The sequence below is a fragment of the Blennius ocellaris genome (genome assembly GCF_963422515.1).
Source record: "Blennius ocellaris genome assembly, chromosome: 5".
NCBI classification, from domain to species: Eukaryota; Metazoa; Chordata; class Actinopteri; order Blenniiformes; family Blenniidae; genus Blennius; species Blennius ocellaris.
Window position 1 is genome coordinate 9,103,543 of NC_137654.1, and position 14,968 is coordinate 9,118,510.

The following is a 14,968-nucleotide window of genomic DNA, read 5'->3' on the forward strand; positions in this document are numbered from 1 at the left end:
AAGAGGTAATCATAAACTTAAAAAAAAAATTAAAAAAAATAAAAAATCAAGATATAACCAATAAAAATTGAAATTCCTCCATAAATATGCGAAGAGATAAGGACATGAGTGTTTGGTAGATGATTTCCTTTTTGTAACAATGCTTCCTGACATAAACAAACATACACATAACATTATAAATCTTATAATGCTGGAAAGCCTATTTACATTCCATGTCAATTATGTCATATTTACCAGAAACATGCATTTGTGGGATTTTCTCCACCAACAGCTTCTCTGTCTGTTACAACCGTACGCAGTCACAACAGCCTGGGATTTCCAAATCCCCTCACTTTTTGTTCACAGTTTCAACCGGTTTTGTGTGATTGTTTGATAATCTGACTTCTGCATGGTTCAAACCTCTCTGTCGATTTCCACAATCCTCTGTCACACATCAACAGAGGAACTCCACAGACTGCACTCCCTGCATTTCAACTGTGAGCAGACGCCAACACTTACTATAAAAGCCGGGATGTGGTGAAAGGTAAGTGGCCTTTTACCACCTTTGTACGCTGACATGATCTTAACAAGCCTGAGTCACAGCGGCCTTTTACAGTTGGAATCAGTCAAACTAACAGTCCAAATGTCAGCGTAACTGCTTTTGATTATTGGTTGTATTTGTTTTCCCTGGTAATGATGACAGACTGGAGGGGCGATCATATGTCTGTGCGCTCTGTAATTCACTCCTGCTGCAGCACCTACTGCCTTCTACTGGGAATAAAGGCACGTAAATCCTCTGATATGGCAAGTACAAATCACCGCTCGCCGGTGTCGGACCACCCTGTGCACGGCTGTCTCTCGACGTCTGCGCATGAGGAAGTAACACATCCTGTCTTGTGCAGTTCGCTGTGGATGCAGGACCGTCACACTTCGAACCGGTGCGAGTCTCTCCGAGCGCTCCGGAGCTTCTCGCTCTCAGTCGTGGACGAAAAGTCCCAATCATAATAGTCATCAAAATCATAAACATCGAGCAAATCATAACAATATAATGTGGTTGTCTTTCTGTCCTAATTTGTCCCAATTGAGGTAGAATGTGAGTGTGACTTTAAGACCATTAAAGCAGTGATATAAGCAAGATATAAAGCCCCATTGATGCGACAAGCTTACAAGAGAAAAACCTCCTTGTTTTTACACATTTATACACAGAAAGCCATTTTTGAAAGGACTTTTGACTATTGGCCTTTAAAAAAGGCACAAGTACAATGATTAAATCAGGCTAAAAAAAACAAAAAACAGCCAATAATGTCATGAAATGTTCACCATCCTTAATTCTAATTAAAACTTCACTCAACATAAGACACAGTTTGTGGTCATATGTCAGAACTCTATAGGAAACTTTAAGAGCTGCGTCAGCCTCATTTTAAAGGTCAGCCATGCTTTGCGGCTCCAGTTAAGTTTGATTTGGTGGAACGTAACAAAAACGGCTCTTTTAGTCATGAAGGTCACAGACGACCTGGTCTAACCTGAAGCTACATTACTGCTGTGACCTTAATGCAAATATTACTACGGAAACAAGAAGTGCACCTGATGCAAGCCACCCCAACCAGTTCCCCATTTAAACAATGAGTTAACAGCCGTCAAAGGGATTTCATCAATCGGAGAAACTATTTTTCTTAACTCCCAAATTTGCCCCAAACTAAAAATAATGAATTGACGAACTTCAGGCAATACACAATTAAATGTTTGTGTTGGCGTTGACTGAGTAGGACTGTGGTGTGTCACCCTTCTAATAATAACCACAATATTATTTTTGACATTTTTCTAAAATGTCTCTTGTAATTAAAAAGAACAAACTACCTCACTGCTTGTCATGTCAGCCATGTTAAAATACATCATCCAACAATCATATTGCAGAGTTATAAGAAATAAGTGTTTAATTGTGCTTACAATTCTCCAAATGGATAAAAAAAACTTTTCAAATGAGGAACATGGTTTGAATCAGTTTAAACTGCATTGCTAAACCTAAATTGTATATGATTGTGTGAAATATCAATATGAAAAAATTAACTCAGCCTTTGAATATACATCAACAACATTTTAGACATTTTTGCTTTTTGAAGAATTTGGATGACGTTCTGATCTGCTAAACTCTGTGACCATATTTGGAATGTGGATCATTTCCTCTTGTAACTTCAGACCGGACCAGGATTAGTTTGTGGCAATCAAACAATACACACCGAAAATGACTGAGGAATATTTAACACTGGTTTATATGTAGGATGTGAGGGATTTCCAAAATTTGCAAGATGATATCAATGCTGCAGTCTTTTATTTTTTTAACCACTTTGACACCATATTTGATCAGATGCCCACAAACCGTGAGTGAGAGTGTGACCAACCTCAAAGATATGTAAAACATTACCAGTAACTCAAATTCAAGCTCCTAATTTGCAAATAAAGTCGGACATTGTCACTCACTCATGTAAAGGATATGGCAAATTTTTTTGAAATTATTTCATGTGAAGGCACAAATCATCATATTTGATTTATTGATGCATACATGAGACAGTTTTATTTTTTATTCATTCAAACTGAATGGGTTTGTGGGGTTTGCATGTTCTCCCTGCAGACCCTCAATTGAATAACACAATATAGAAAATGAATAGATGGGCGCTTAATCCATTTTAGGGCTACTCCTATAAATACTTCAATTGTGCTTTCACCTTTCAAGACTTTGTTTTAGTTTTGCAACATTTAAAAAATGAAGGTAAGTAAGCACTAAATGAAATGTTTCTGTAAGTGTGAAACGAGGGAAAATGATCCGGCCTTTGTGAATTTGTGGTGAAAAAAGTCATCTATAAATGGGGAAAAATATCTTCACTGAAAGTCCAAAATAAAGCTTTTGTATAAAGTGTGCTGCAAATAAATGTCAAAAATGTCATTAACTAATTTTGGTTACTTTTAAATAAACATGAAAAACAAATTAATAACCATATACAGTCCCTTGCCCTTTAAACTCGTATAAAAGTGTAAATTATACAGATACCAGTGTTGGAATTCCACAATGTTCAACCAATTTTGACATGATTGCATTGGTTTGTATTCTCTGCTAATATTCTCCATATCAGTCTGAACAAAACAACCACCTGGTGAACGTGGCGGCTGAACGTCACCATAAATTACAGTCATGTTGTATTGCAGAGGCGCTCAATCCCATTTTGCATTTGTGTTTCTGTCCACATCTGACTTAAAACGACACCAACTTCATGAACTGTCTGAGTCAGAAAGTGTCTCTTGCGCGCGCGTCATTGTGTTTTCTTTCCCCACACTTTCAACCGTTCTTCTTCGCGATGTTGAGTTGTTTTGTTTGGGGTTTTTTTCCACACAGCTCGCATGTGTGCGTGCGATTTATTCTTTTTTTCTTTTTTTTTCTTTCCAATCTCAGCCTCAGCCAGGTCAACGACTGATGTTTCAGACCAATATTGAAACCAAAGAAGCGTTTGAGTGCTGCTGCTTGTTCAACCTCGGGTGCCTCTGGTGGGGGTTATTGTTCCCAGAAACCCTCGGTACGTGGGCGTACATATAACTGTGTGTGTGTGTTCTCTATGTGTTATGTGTGCCTGTGCACACACGTGTGTGTGTGTGTGCGGTTGATCCATTCAATTACACAATCTACCATGCAGTCTGAATCACATCCGGTTTCGAGCTGAAAATAACAAAACCACAGGGTGACAGAAAAGCAGCGCAGCAGGCAGCCACCCACAGGGAGAGGACCAACGCTTGGTCGTGTGTCTCTTGAATTACTGAGAAAACCTGAAATATGTAGATGATCACGACAAGTGGCATATATGGGGAAACACACATACATGCAAAAGCAGCCATTCTGACGTAGGTACGCTTTTTCTCTTGGTTTTTAAAATTTTTTGATAGCTCTTATATGAGGCAGGATGTGGTCAACTGTGCAGAGTTACCTCCCACCTGCTGAGCTATTGCGTTCCTGCTACAACATTTAAGTGATGTTTCACAGAAAACAAAAACTTAATCCTGAAAGGAGAACGTTCACATTGAACTTCAGGGATTTCCAGAGCTGGACATTAACGCCAAGCATTGTAAAATCTCTCCGATCAATCAAATGACTGTGATTTTGAGGGTTGCTGGTCCTCTGTGATATCTGCTCTTTTACCCTGAGCATCAGGAAGCGATGGCTTTCTTACAGAGTGGTTCTGAACCCACAGTGTTTAGAATTGTGCTTATTCTCACTTATTTGTTATTATTACTTTATGTGTAACAAATGAAGCCACTTAATTTAGCAAGTGACAATGTTTGAAAATTTCTTCCTGCTTCTTCCAACCTTCCCGAGGTAAATCCACGACATACATGTACTCTGATACGTTCAGACGAACGATGATTTTGTAGAATTTGAGAAAATCTTGAAACCAGCTTGTGTTATTGTGTTTCGTACACTGAAATGCCATGAACGCCATGTGCTCATTTCTACTTTCTTTGAACTCAGATTACGAAGTTGGATTGGTATTATGGGCGACTCTCAACTATAAAACTACCCAGTCCCGGGAGAATCTGGACAAAAGTTGTATGTTTCCTCCTGACATGTAAACGGGGGCCAATAATAAGCCCTGAACACCAAACAACAGAAATATGTTCTTATAGTTAGGGCTTGTTGTGGTGAAGGTTTATGAGTCATGTGCTGACCGTCTGATAAGAATAGCATGACCCTGATTTCCAGCAGTTACGGGAGACAGTGGTCTCAGTATTACACTGCAGGTCTGGGAGAAAAGAAGGAGCTTGTGTGGGGAAACGAGGGACAGAAGGGTGAAAAAGGAGAGGAATGAGAGGGAGGGAGAGGGAGAGGCGGAGAGCTCTGTAATAATGTTTTGCCTTGCTCTGCCAGCGGGGTCCTTCCCCTTAAGAAGCCAGCAGGAATGTGAGGAATGCTGCAAGAGAGGAGAGAAGGAAGGAGCAGGAGAAGAGGAAGAGGAGGAGGAGGAGGAGGAGAGAGGACATTAGAAAAAGAAGGGGGGGGGGTTGTACACACTGAGGAAGAGACGTATTATCTTTAGTAGGCTGAGTGAACACAAGAACAAAGAGGATGAATATAATAAGGGTGAAAACTGTTTGTGCATTCAAGTATTTGTGTGTGTGTGTGTGTGTGTGTGAAGGAGAATATTTCAGGGTGTGGTTAATCACACGACTGAACTAGATTCAACTTTGTTTCTAATTCCAGAACATATTCTCTCTCTGCGTTCGGCAGATTTGTGTCAGTCAGTTGGTTTGCATACGAGACGCAAGACAGAAACTTCTGGGAGTTATTTAAAGCAACAAACAGGCAGGAGGCGTGCGGCAGCACAGGATGACACTTTTAGCCCGTTTGAGAACGAAGCGGCTGAAGGTGCAGAGACGGCGGCGCCTCACGCAGGACCCACAAAGCAGCGCCGCACTGAGCGGTTTCCAACGTACAACACATTAGCAGAGTGAGAAGAAAGCCATCATGATTGAAGTACCTGGACTCCGTCGTGCTGACGATGGACTATTTATCCATTTAAAGTTAGCCGACCGTATCATTGTCGGCCAATTTCTCAGCTGCACATATGTGACATGTTGGCGAAGTCTGTTGCTGATATGTTGCATCTTGCTAATATGTCAGTAATATATGATATGTCATTGATAATTACTGTTTTGTTAATATTATATTTGTATCTAATCTGTTGCTCACATGCAAACCCTCAATATTAATTGAATAAATAATATATAATAAAGTTGTTAATTTGTGATAATTTTCAAACATGTACTATTTCAGCAACATTTAATGTGTAATAGACATGTGATATTTCATATTGCTTTTATGTTGCTAATATATTTATTTAAAAATGGACTTTTCCATTGACTTCAAACAAAGTGCAAGTTAATTGTATTTTTGTTTGTCTTGCTGGAACGCCTGTTAAAAGTCCAGTCATTAAAATGGCTGGAATGAGTTTAGAGGAGATTCCAACCATTTGATTGTGGCAATTTTTAATGAAAAATACTTTTATAATATCCTTTTTAAAAGGCTGATCAATTTGTCGACAAAACACGACTCGAAAAGAATCACATTGGAATTCAGTGGGAGTCAACTCCAAGATGAGGAACGATCATTGATGGAAATGTAAACATTGTCAAGTCAGTGTGCATTCTTTAAAGATGCATTTTATAAATGTTTCTGCCTTGAATGCTTGCGTGAACAGACGTATGAATAAAAGTCCCGTCCACAGCGAGAGCCTCGGTGACACAGGGAACGCACAGCGAGTTGTTGACTAACTTTCTCCACAACAGAATGAGTATGTGTGTGTGTGTGTGTGTGTGTGTGTGTGTGTGTGTGTGTGTGTGTGTGTGTGTGTGTGTGTGTGTGTGTGTGTGTGTGTGTGTGTGTGTGTGTGTGTGTGTGTGTGTGTGTGTGTGTGTGTGTGTGTGTGTGTGTGTGTGTGAGAGAGAGAGAGAGAGAGAGATGTAACGTCAACAAGTAGTGTTACTTCTTATTTCCAGAGGAATGTGCAATCACAGAGGAAAATAATCGAAGCGCAGCAATGCTTAAACAAATGTCCACTGGACAAGGTATTGAAAGTGTTTCGCACAAACTTCAGACTGAATTTGGAGATAAAGGGTGAAACTAAAGACGTGCCGCCTCTTCTGGTCATTTGATCTGGTTAAACTGAGGTCGGCACAGTCAGGAGAGCATAATGAAGCTCTGAGGATCCTTCAAACACCCCTGGGATGTTTGGAAGAATGGCAAGTTGTTCAAAACACAACAAAAAAAAAAAACTGTAGTAATCAAAGGAAAATCCAATGCAAAAAAACCAAAAAACAAACAAACATATAAAGTCAAATCAAATATAACCTCTCTCTTCTGACTCCCACCACTCTGAACAACAACAAGCCTGAGAAGCGTGAGCGTGTGAGGAGGAAACACCCAGACGGGCCCAAAATAGCTCCACGCTCGTTCCCCATCTCTCGCTTTCAGCCGCTCGCTCTCGCTCTGAGTTTCTTCTTTTCTCGGTGCTTCGCCTGTGTCACAATGAACCGGCGGTGGGAAAAACAATAAGTTCATGTGCCTGGATGGAAAAAACCAAAAAAAACATATCGCCCACCTTAGATATGAGAATGTATTCAGATTATGAACCAGTGTAATGGAGAGAAAAATGATGATTTTGGCAAAACTGATGCAGGAGGGGAACTTTAGTAGGCTGAGAAATACCTCCTTATCTGACGTGGACTCATTTTCATCTTTGAGCAGTCGACACACTCCTTACATGCTCAGGCACATTCTATCACACAAACATAGCAAATGGAGCAACTTGGGCTTCACTGGGCGACTGAAGAGCCGACCAGGGGACAGTAGACGACCTTCCACAGCAACTCTCAGTCAGGATCAAATAAAAAGAATGATCTCCTCTTCATCATCAGGCTGGATTTCCTGCATCCCACTCACGCTGTCACACCCACATGCAGGTCTGCCTCGGGCTAAACCGTTTCACCAGCTTTGTCCTTTTGTTTGGACTCAGGATGCTCAATTACAAGTGAATCCTGGCAGGTAAACAGGAGTCACATGGACGCACAAGTGGATGTTTACTTGGCACTTTCCTAACCTGTCATTCTGCAAAGGTTGGAGAGTCTTAAACAAATCTGATTACAGTCTCTGATAAATAAGCAAAGCATTGGTGTGGACTTGTCTCTCTAATGATATCATCCTGAGCCGTGCTCCGCCGACTGAGTGTGGGCCTGGGCCACCCGGCGCTGCAGTGGTCTGCCCTGCTGACTCACAGTGAGCGGACCCCCGGTTCGATGACAGACTCGGTACAGACCCTTTGTTCTTTCAGTGTTCGCATGGGTTTTCCCTGGGTACTCCTACACAACCCAGAGATGTGATTGAATGATTATGTTAGGTGGTGATTCCCAGGCACTCCTATGGGTGTGTTTGATTGTGTGTTGCCATGTTTGCCCTGTGATGGACTGGCAACATGTCCAAGGTCTACAACTGCGTGGACGTTAGTTGTTAACATGCTGCCCTAACCCGTAATCAGCTGGGATCGGTTCCATTGTCCCAAAACAGATGGAGGATGACCAGAAATGACAATAATTCAGCTAAACACTTAGACTCTGTACCGATTCTCTCAGTTCCATAATGTACTTTGCAAATTATATTGCTCAGCTAGTAGAGTGAGTGGTCTTCATCACAAAGTGAATTCCCTTGTCGGCGTGTCCTCGACCAAGACGGTAATAAAACCAAAATTGCTCCCAGTGGATGATAACATAGTTTGCTGCTGATGTGTGCATGTGACGAACGATGTAGAAGCATTCCAGTTTGACCTTCTTTGTCTGACTTTTGACTTTCTGGAGCAATAAAGGATGAATGTCATCTCAACTGGGAAAGGCCCCACCAAGAACACTGTAGTGGATAAAATTATGTGTGATTGGGATACAAATAAATCCAAGGAAGCAGGACAACAGTTTAGAAAGATGCTGCTGAAGTGGTGCGACTACCTGCTCGGTAAACTAGCGCTATGGATTAGCTCGCAAGCAGAAATACAAAAAGCCCTGATTGTCCAGTCAACATGATTATTGATCGACTACACAATATTGAATATCAAGATTCAAATAGATTTATAGGAGTGACTCAGATTTCGGTGAAGTATCCATAAAGCCTAAAAACACTTGAACAAATCCAAAATATAAGATTTCGGTGATGATTTTGTGTGTGTTGTTGTTTTTGTGAGCACTTTTGAAAGTTAAATACGACAGAGGACAGAGTGTTTGAGTGAAGAGGTGCTGCTTTGAGCCTTGTTTGGCTAAAATATATAGAAACAGAGTGCCTTGCTGTGAAGAATCTAATCATAATATGATGTGTTCCTGGCTGGTTCCTGTTATTAGATAAGTTTCTACAAACCGCTGTGGACATTTATTAGAAAAACCAAGCAGTTTCCTGCCTGCAGGCCAGCAAAGACGGACAGCACAGCGGCTAACAGGTTTAGTGCATCAATTAAAAATGAGCAGGGCAGGTTAAAGTTATATTGTGTATGTACATCATGACAGTGTTTTCCAAGCCTTTACTGAGAGTGTAACCACAACAGAAGGAGGTGATTCATCAGTTTTACACACTGTGTGTCTGGTTAAGATAAGATACAGTAGGATAAACTTCATTGTCCCGGCGGGGGAGTTTGTCTTGGCTGCTGAATCCTTTGAAGTGGATGAAAACAGATCCACACACACACACACACACACACACACACACACACACACACACACACACACACACACACACACACACACACACACACACACACACACACACACACACACACACACTGAATACATCATCACACGCTATAAAACACGGGATGGCCTGTTATTTAATCAGAATCAGGAGAAATGCCACGTGTCAGCGGTGACTGATGAGTCCGTGTTTTCTCTGGGTTATTTCGGTGAAAGGTTACATCTCCCCTGGCCACTGTGCCCTCTGTGGGAATCGCAGAAAGAGAGAGCGAAATAGAGACAGATGGCTTTTCCTCGCAGGATATCCTGTTCTAAGTAGAGCTGCTGGGCTCCCATCCTGACCTCCTCACCCCTCTCGACCCCTGACCCGCCCGTGGTTTAGGCTCACATCTCCCATGTTTCCTAATCGTCCGAATCTCTAAGTATCTCTCACCGAGGTCTCTTTGCATTCTCTGTTTTCCAACTCCTCTGCCATACAGGTGTCATTCATTGACTTTTGTCTTCCACAGTTCAAACAAAACACTTCAAGACGTAATGAATAATGTGTATACAAAGGAAGAAAAAGTGAATATTTAAAGTCACCCCTCTTGGAATAGAGTACCCTTACATCTCTCCATCAAACTTTAAGTACAACTCTCATATACAGACTCTCTTTAGCAAAGTAAAAGATGATGAGGCCTCGTCACAGAGACTCCATGATGTCATTTTAGGTTTAATATGGAACTTTTCAATGTTTCCACTTCGCGTTTTCATTTCAGAAAAGTTTCACGTTCACACGGAAAAGTTTTGAAAGTGACGTGGGTGGTATGTAGGGCACAAGTTGGCGGTGTTTGTTGTTTTTGTAACGATTGTCCATCGAGTCGCTCATGTGCAGAAGAAGTATTGACTGTGGCAGTGGTGCACAGCAGCAACTTTTCAGAAAAGTTGCATTTTCCCCTGTGGACATTGAGACTAAATGTCTTTTAATCATGATTTCTTCTCAAAACTATAGTAAAAATAAAAAAATCATGAGAAGAAAAAGCATTTCCCTGAACCTCACATTGTGATATTAAGCAACTTTTATTTGTGTCTTATAAAATACCAATACAGAATTATCAGTTAATGATCATTTCGCTCCTGCAATGATGAAATAGGCTTGTACAGCTTGAAATGTTAAAAAATGCTAAAGGAAACTTCAGCTCAACAACCAGCTGTGACAAGAACTGCTTATTTTCACATTTCTTCCTGCTTCTTCCAAACTGTGATATAAAGTGATGACAATCAAAGAATGCATGACTAAATTACTGTGTTTATCCATATTCAGTGCAGGCCTACACTTTCTGCAAAATAAGGCAGGTCTATAATAACACTGTGTATGATGTAATAACAACTTGTAGACTATTTATGAAGCTAGAAATTATGAAGTATGTTTAGTTTTGGAAGGTTTACACAGCCAAACATATGTAACTGTATATAAATCATATATTTATTCAGATTTTGGGAAGTGGGGTAAATGCGTAGCTCATGCTTCATTCATGCAGCTGGGAACTGGGATAGTTACCAGTTCGGAAGTGATAACAGCCACAGAACAAGAACAAGCTCATCATCATCATCATCACACACATTTTCTATTACCATAAAGCTGCCTGTTTATATGGGGAGAGACAATCAGATAAGAATAAGCTTTTTTGGGCAGTGCGTGAACATCTCTTTGAGAAAGTTGGGTTTGAAGTTCATAGTTTGAAAGGTCCCACTAAGATGTGGGACCTTTCCCACTTCCCACTTCCTCATTGAGCCACTTCAAGGCTTCGGAAAGAAAGAAGAAAAGACTTCAGCAGCATCCAATACAATGCTAGAGAAGCTGGCAGTGTCTTCTGGAGGGATTTTCTTTCTGCTTGTTGAACTTAACTGTCTTATTCACTTTATATGAAGAGTAAAACATTCTGACTCTGCTGTTTGCCTTTCCAGAATAATCAATGGTGTTGATGCTCATCTAAATGTGCTTCATCTAACTCTAATGTCTTGAGCACCATAAGATTAACAAGTGGTGCAAAAAGACTATTTCTTTACAGCGTGCTCACAGAATTGCTATGACTTTCATTAAAGATAATAAACTGCATGAAAGGCTCACAAGATTTTGGGCTGTTTTCCTGCTTGTTCTCCACAACGCTGAGCTCCCGTTCAGTCTCACAAAGCTCATTCACTGTGAGCTCCTGCTCGGACCATGTGCGTCACGCTCTGAAAAGTAATATCCTCCTCAAACTATCTTGGAACAAGTGAAATAAGTGAGTCAGTCAGTTTGAGACAGCTCGCTGCCAATGTTTTCCTAAGTCAAGTGCAATTTTCTCAGCCTTACTGCTTCAGGTTACGGACATACTGTGACAGCGACGCTCTAATGAACCGAGGTTTGATGATGATGTCAATCCACTGGTGAAACGGACTTGAAGGACATACACATACTGTGACTGTAACGTATGAAAAGGCTCCACATGTAGTCATCCCCAGCTGCTCTCTCCCCTCGGCCCTCCCACCCTGCAGAGGAACTGGAACCCATTAAGCTGATGAATGCTTGTTTGTGTTTTCTTAAGCTCGACAGCGCCACCCCCTGCCTCCGCGGCCAAACGGGGAGAGAGCAAAACAAGAGCCGTGATTAGAGGAGTAATTAGCCAATCGTCCTCTGACCTGAGCACCAACCCCCAGAGGTCAAAGAGACCGAGTGAGCAGCTCCTCAGGTGTTTTCCCATGAAGGCCAGCCGGCGCACAGCTGCAGAGCCCTGATGCATACTGGTGTCATTGTCAGGTTACACTCACTCATCACGCCACGTCTCGAAAGCTGCATCCTTCGTTACGCGCAAACACGCGGCGTGTCTGCGCGTGTGACGCAGAGCTCGCTGGAAACCAGCGCTTCCTGCTTCCTGCGGCGAGAGGAAGCGCCACCGTCGCTGTCCCCCTCCCTTATCGCTGGGTACACAGGCGGCTCAGAGGGGAGGAAGAGGAGGAAGGAGATGAAGGGGGAAGAGGAGCAGGACGGGACAAAGAGGACAGGCAAACCTTTGGTTTGGTGCTGCAAGAATGCAGCAACGAGCCAGTAAGCGATTACAGTGGGTGATGTGGAGGAGAATACGCTGCAGGAAAACAACTAAACAAGCAACAAACTTCATCAGAATATATCAATTCTATGTTCATAAGTGTCTACAAGTGCTGCTCCTTCATTTGTTGTTGGCAGACTCCACTGATTGGTTGATGGTGTTTTGGGTCTGGACCTGCCAGTTGGTCAACATCTTGAGTACTGCAGTCAATAAATTATAATAAACTGCAAGATGCACAGTGTTTTGATTATATATCTCTTTTTTAAAAATCATGCCATTGCACTGTGTGTCACATATTTGTACTTCAAATATGCAAAGAGGGAAGAACACAACACAAATTCCTATGTGCAACCCTGCAGCGTCGGTATTTGTAGGATACTATATGCAGCTGTGGTGAGGCTTTAAATGCTCATTATCCTGACATCATAATGCACAAAGTCACAAATAGAAGCAGTGTATTTTTTGTTGTTGTCAATGCTGGCAGTGGGAGTTGTGTGGTAAGGAGTCAGACACACACACACACACACACACACACACACACACACACACACACACACACACACACACACACACACACACACACACACACACACACACACACACACACACACACACACACACACACACACACACACACACACACACACACACACACACACACAGGAGAAAATAGCAAAGATTATCCAGAGTGTTTGTTAAAAAGAAGTAGAAATGCAACAAGTAGGATGCATTTTGCAATCAAACTGGCACTTTACTGAGAAGGAGGAGCGAGCGAGAGAGGCAATGAGGAGGACAGAGGGAGAGAGAAGAAGGGGTGGGGGGGAGGGGGGGGGGATGTTTGGGATCAGGGTGGAGAAGCTTTCAGCACTTGGGATTGTCCCAGATGGACACAAGCCGCTCCCTCCCTTTAGAAACACACTCCAGCTTCTACTCCCCCCCCCCTCCTCTCTGGCCACAATTCAGCTCCCACTTCACAGTTTCCTCATCCAAAGATATGATCAAATTGATGCTTTATGGCTATTTTTTTTCTTTAAATCTTTTTTTCTTTTTCCCTGACAATTCCTCCTGCGCCCGTACCCCTCCAAAATCCCTGCCGCTTCCAAAGTCAACACGCCACTAAATGCCGGGGCTGACTCACTTCCACTGTGGGTGGTTCTGTTTCCAATTTTCTCACCACCTCGGCCACCCCGCCACCTTTTGGAAGAGGAGAGGCAGCTTGTGTCCAACAAACCAAAGGGGGAAAGAAGAAGAAGGGGAAAGAAAGAAAAGGATTCATCCAGACGCCTTTTTCCAAGTTCTGGGAGTTAAAGGGACAAAAGCATGCATGGAGATTCTTGAGAGGGAGAGAGAGAGAGAGAGAGAGAGAGAGAGAGAGAGAGAGAGAGAGAGAGAGGAGACGTGTGCAGGGGGGTGAGAGCGAGCATGCTTCTCCCACTTCTTTTGTGGCTCTGAAATAGTTATCGCTGTTTTCCTTCCTTTCTTTCTCTTTGGGAGAGCGTGGGAGCGCCCTCGGAGTGCTGCACAGAAACCACGGGGCTTCATAACAACAGGAGGAAGCCGGTAACTTGAGTAAGTTTGGGCCGGGCAGAGAGTTAAGGGAGGTTGGGGGGTGGGGGGGTGGTAAGGAAAGGGAAGCAGAGATTGGGAAATATGAGAAAAATACAGAGAAAACCATCTCTGGCAAAGTTTTGCACCTTTATAGTTCTTGAAAACACTGACGTGAAGAAGCAGAGATGAATGTCTCGCACTTACAATTTTCCTGTTGCATTCCAGACATCATTTTTCCCAGACACACACACACACACACACACACACACACACACACACACACACACACACACACACACACACACACACACACACACACACACACACACACACACACACACACACACACACACACACACACACACACACTGCAATCTTTCACATGTAACAACCCAATCAGAGCCTTACCAGTCTGTGGTGTGAACATCCAGCGTGCTACAAAGTCCCATCAGTCATGTTCATGTACAGTTCAGTCCAAAGAGATCAAGAGTGAAGAGGACGCCAAACAACACTCTCTCTCTTTCTCTCTCTCTCTCGCTCTCGCTCTCTCTCACACACAAACACACGCACACACACACACACATTACACACAGGCACGGTATCAGTTCCCTCTGTCCAAGTGTTGAGAAAGTGAGGTTCTGCAACAAAAGGCAACACAGAGAGAGAGAGAGAGAGAGAGAGAGAGAGAGAGGGAGAGGGAGAGGGAGAGGGAGAGAGAGAGAGAGAGAGAGATTAACCCCTATGAGCTGACTGGTGGACTCTCTCCCTCCCTCACACACAGTTGGTTTGCCGTATCACTGACTTTCTCGTGTTTTCTCACAAGTGCCAAGAGGAGGAAGGGAGAGCTGTGTGTGTGTGTTTGTGTGTGTGTGTGTGTGTGTGTGTGTGTGTGTGTGTGTGTGTGTGTGTGTGTGTGTGTGTGTGTGTGTGTGTGTGTGTGTGTGTGTGTGTGTGTGTGTGTTTTCACGGTCATGGATATGTGAGTGTATTTAAAGGGAGGAGGGACCGGCTGGCTGGAATCCAGAGGCAGCAGCCAGCCTGGTAGAGAAAGACAATAGCAGGAAACACTATATAAGAAGGAGGCAAAATACCCGCACAAAAATAATTAACAG

General features: G+C 42.7%; 1 protein-coding gene across 1 annotated transcript in view; it reads right to left on the bottom strand.

Moving 5' to 3' along the window:
* Positions 1-14,419, bottom strand: part of hdac7a (histone deacetylase 7a) — a 75,181-nt gene extending 60,762 nt beyond the window's left edge. The window contains exon 1 of the mRNA XM_080496058.1: positions 14,265-14,419. Within this exon, the coding sequence (XP_080352184.1) occupies positions 14,265-14,283 (19 nt within the window). The 5' untranslated portion in view covers positions 14,284-14,419. The remainder of the gene's footprint in view (positions 1-14,264) is intronic.
* Between the last annotated feature and the right edge of the window lie 549 nt (positions 14,420-14,968).